Source organism: Chenopodium quinoa, unplaced genomic scaffold (genome assembly GCF_001683475.1).
Source record: "Chenopodium quinoa cultivar QQ74 unplaced genomic scaffold, ASM168347v1, whole genome shotgun sequence".
Taxonomy (NCBI): Eukaryota; Viridiplantae; Streptophyta; class Magnoliopsida; order Caryophyllales; family Amaranthaceae; genus Chenopodium; species Chenopodium quinoa.
Genome location: NW_018742980.1, coordinates 1,679,966 through 1,684,683, shown reverse-complemented (window position 1 = coordinate 1,684,683; position 4,718 = coordinate 1,679,966). Strand labels below are relative to the sequence as shown.

General features: G+C 32.4%; 1 protein-coding gene across 1 annotated transcript; it reads right to left on the bottom strand.

Annotated features, from left to right (window-relative positions):
- Positions 1 to 234: 234 nt before the first annotated feature.
- On the bottom strand, positions 235 to 3,173 carry LOC110729367 (ethylene-responsive transcription factor ERF024-like). The gene has a single exon (XM_021909103.1). The coding sequence runs from the start codon at positions 2,605 to 2,607 to the stop codon at positions 2,017 to 2,019; it is 591 nt and encodes a 196-aa protein (XP_021764795.1). The 5' UTR covers positions 2,608 to 3,173; the 3' UTR covers positions 235 to 2,016.
- Between the last annotated feature and the right edge of the window lie 1,545 nt (positions 3,174 to 4,718).

Genomic DNA, 4,718 nt, shown 5'->3' with positions numbered 1-4,718 from the left:
CTCGACGTTCGACGCTCTAAGCTCGGAATCCGACGTCTGAGTTCGGAAATCCTTATCGACTTATTTAAACCTTTCGTATTAATTCGTCGCCTTTGTTCTGTTACACGATTGGGTGTGACCCATAGGGTTCGGTCAAGAGCAAGCGGTAAGATTAATTATATATTAATCTTACTGATCGGAAGCGGCCTCCAACTAGGCATTCCGAACACTTGACTTAACTGAATAATTAGCTTTTCTAATTAATTCCGAATCCTCTATCGGAATAACACACTTGTTTGAAGGACACCATTCCTTTCAATTTATAGTACACTCGTCTTATTTAGAAGTTTTTCTACTCTTTAATTTACAACATGTATACTTTAAAATTGACCACTTAATGTACCATAAAATTCATAATAAGGTAGGTATGTGAAAAAGAAAGAAAAAAAACATAATATGTTAATAGTTATGCATAATAGGTTAAATTACCCCAAAATTGATAAAAAAAATCATCCTAAAACTATAATAAACTAGGCATTGATCAATAATAATTGCTACATACCCTTTGTACCCAAAAGTTTTTGAGGGTAAAAATTTCCAATTTTCAAATCAATGATATTCTTTTATTTATTTATTATCTTTGTACACCAAATCACTATACAACTTTGATTCTTGTTTATGGGAATAATATAGCCACACGTAACTTGATTTTAACACATCCATTATTGTGAAAACACAGGTTTTTATGATATTCTCATAAGGAGTGTGGCTTAAAATAAATTAAACTAAATTTTAATATGCCAAAATTATTTCCGTTGTTTATGTACACCCATTTTAGCATTTCCAACAAGGAAAACAAAGATAATAGGGGCAGAGACAAAAAAAAAAAAAAAAAACCGATGGCAGTTGTTCGTTTCTTCCCGGCTGTGTACCAACCGTATTTTTACAAATTTTCAACAATTGAAACATCTATCATCCACGCACCTTTTCCAAATTTCAACCATCAATTTATCCATGATGATGCTCATGATGCTGACTCTCTTACCAATTATATAAGAGGCTAACAATACTTTGCGTCTTTGCCCCATTTAAATCAAGCCATCTCTATCAACTACTAAAAGAGGACATCAACTACCAACTGCTAATATATTCCCTTTTTTTTTTTTTTTTTTTATTTAATACATTAGAATTAAACATGAGATAAAGGGCATCGGAAGAAAACTATTAAGTATCTTCTAAAAGAAGCAGATTAAACAAACTATCAAAACCAATTATTAGAATTTTCAGTGTACCTATGTGTGTTTTTTTTGCTTTTTCAAACTTAAGGGTACATTTAACTTTAGGTGTAACTAGTAACAAGATAGCGGTGCTGTGTATAGGCATCCTCAACCTTTCTAATGAAAATTACCCTACTAACTAATCAAACATTAGGTACACCACCTCTAAGTAGTGTAACTGAAAACAAGATAGTGGTGCTGAGTATGTATACACATTCCTGAACTTTGTAATGACAATTATCTTACTAATTAAAACATAATTAATTGATAGAGTAATTTTAAGACTTAATAACACTACTGAGAAAGCTACCACTCACCTAGCTAACAAATAACGTACAGTTACATATTACCCAAAAAGAAAATAACTACAGAAAATTTAGACATACATTTAACATATGACCCAATAAGAACAAATTCAGTTTATATATCTTGAGCTTACAGACCTTCAATTTTAAACAAAAAAACTTATACAGATAATAACGTGACCTTCTTCATAAATAAAAGATTAAAAAAAAAAAAAAACCCTTATAAAGGAAATTTGTAGGTTTCCATAACTAATCCAAAGTAGTGCAAGATAGTTTTATTTTAATAACTATTTGTACACAAGCACTATTTATACAAAATACTTATAATACATACAACGTACATACATTACTATATTTATTATTACTTGATTATTAATACTCCCCTTAATCTTACTTTCGTAGAGTTTAACATATATATTTATTATGATTTAGGATAATAGTTATAAGATTATATTTTATGGATAATTCCAAAGGTTGTGATTTCCTGAAGAATTGCCAATAGTATCTTCATCATCATCTACATAATTAGTAGGAACATCCAATCGAGGAGGGCTAAGGAGCATTCCTTGAGCCATATTTGCCAACACATTTGGCATATCAAATATTAAATCTTCATCCACAAAATATTCCTCAATTCTTTTCCCTCTATTATTTTCATCAATTTGACCATCATTTTGACCACCACCACTTAGGTTTGCCCTTCTTTCGGAATTCAATGCATCCGCAGCAGCACCAGCTGCTGCGGCTGCAGAGGCAGCAGCTGCCTGGATATCCCTCGGAGAGGTGGAGTGAGGGACCGGAAGATAGGGGGAGGAGTCGGGAAAGTTGAGTTGGGTGCCGGGGCCCTTTAGAGCTAGGGCTGCCACATCATAGGCCACGGCAGCCATCTCTTGAGTAGGGTAAGACCCAAGCCAAATTCGAGTAGGCTTCTTAGGCTCTCGAATTTCTGATACCCACTTCCCACTCTTCCTACAGCGTACACCTTTATAGGAAGAGCGGGATGAGTTAGAGCATCCATAATTATTATCTTGTTTAGTATGATGCATACTTATAATAAAGGTAATAATAAAAAGTAGTATTATGTTGAGAAGGGTAAGTAGTTACCTGGAAACATCGTGGCGAGGAGGAAGCCATTTATATATGTGGTGATTCCTGAACACTGGGATTAATCACAAGTGCAAACCAGATGAAGATGAACTGCACTTACTCGTACTCGCTTGCGGCTAGCTGGTAATTGTAAGAGATGGAAGGAGTGAAAATGGGTAAGGTTGGTGTAAGCCAGCTTTTCAAGTGTTGGAAATGAAGTTATAAAAGTGCTTAGAAATGCAGATAGAAACGGTTTCTATCACTATAGCAACAATAGTGGGAGATTTTTGTGTGCGAGTAAGTGTGTGAGAGTGTGCTAATAGTGGGATATAATGGAATAAAACAGTATTCTGTCGTCCAAAAACGTGTGTTTGTGTGAGGATAATTAATTTGATCGATACACTTTGGTGGGCTTGATTTGATCGTTAATTTTGAAATGGATGTATGTAGGTACTAGGTAGAATATCTGTTCAGTACTTAACTTATGGGTAGTTAGGTTATTCAGTCACCTCGATCTCACTATTTCTTGAGGTAATGTGTTTATTTGTGCATCTTATGTATCCTTATAGTGCCTTGTATAAGACTTTGTCATGTCTTACAAAGACAAGCAGGTGTTGATGTCTTAACTTGTCTATGGAACAATAGACTTTTGTCTTACATCACATATTGTTAGTTGTCAAACTGTTAAGCAATTAGTCAGACTTGTTTAACTAAGCTGAGTGTATGTTATGTTGATCGTCATATATTGGAAACTGCATATACTGGATAGACAAACCCCTGTGAAAAAACGTTTATAAATGTACTAGATTATGTTTTCATGAAGGTTTTTAATCTAAGGATTCAATCATATCTAAAGCTGCTAATAAACTCTCCTTGGATTGTACGTTCGATGTGTTAGCTTAGCTTAAGTTTTTCTCTTGAATATAAAAGGGTACTGTTTTTATTACTCTTTTTTATTTTTAGAATGTTACTAATGGCTGAATATATTTATAGTCACAATTCGCAATTTCATGAGCTAATTTCTGTCATGGAACAATTATCTGAGGTGCCCTTGTCTTAACGCTAGCACCTCATCTAGTACAAATGGTTGTATGTAATTGTACTACTTAAGAAGAATTAGAAGACTAGCCTGTATGTAATTGTCATATATTAACAAAGGACTAGTAAATCAAAATTATTGGTCTGAATATGATTTCGATCAAACACTCAAAAAATTCGAAATAATTCGAAAGAAAAATATATTTGTATCAAGTATCTGGTTGGGATCTTTATTTATACTAGTACTCGTAGCAAAGTAGCAACCTACAAAGAAATTAAAAATGTGACAACTTACCTCTCTTGAACTTATAACTAACCTAACTTACAAATTGTGCACCAATTAGACTTAAAATCACCCATAATATCAGTGGATTTCTTTATACACTACTTTGACAAATATTTGTGTTTTATAAATGGAGGAACATGGAGAAGCAAGTTTGCCACTATGTGTAACGGGTAGGAGGAGCATTTTCCTTTGTACAATTTACATATACTACTTTGACTAATATTTGTGTTTTATAAATATGATTAAACATAACTATATTGATCCAATCATAATAGTACCTCCGATTTTTTTAAGTGCTCTAAATTAACAAGCACATTTGTCGAGTTTTGACCAATGATATCCTTAATTACCAAATAAGTATAAATTATAATAAAGTCAATACTCAAAATCTACTAGCTATGATATACATATGTCGACCAAACTTTTGAGGTCATATAAAGTACTCTGTAACAAATTACAAATTTAGTGAATTAGTTTAAATTTAAATTTAGTGAATTAGTTTGTCTAATAAATACTCTCTTCGTGTTTAAATAAATGAAACGTTTCCCTTGTGTACGTATACCAATGTAACACTTTGACTGATTATAATTTTAATTATCAATAAGTAAAATTATAACAATTAAATATTAGTAAACTATATATTCATTGACACAATTCCAACAAGTACCCACAAAACTATGTCGTTATTCTTACGTATAAATCACAACCATTTGTCAAAATGAATTAGATGAATAGTGTAAAAAGTCA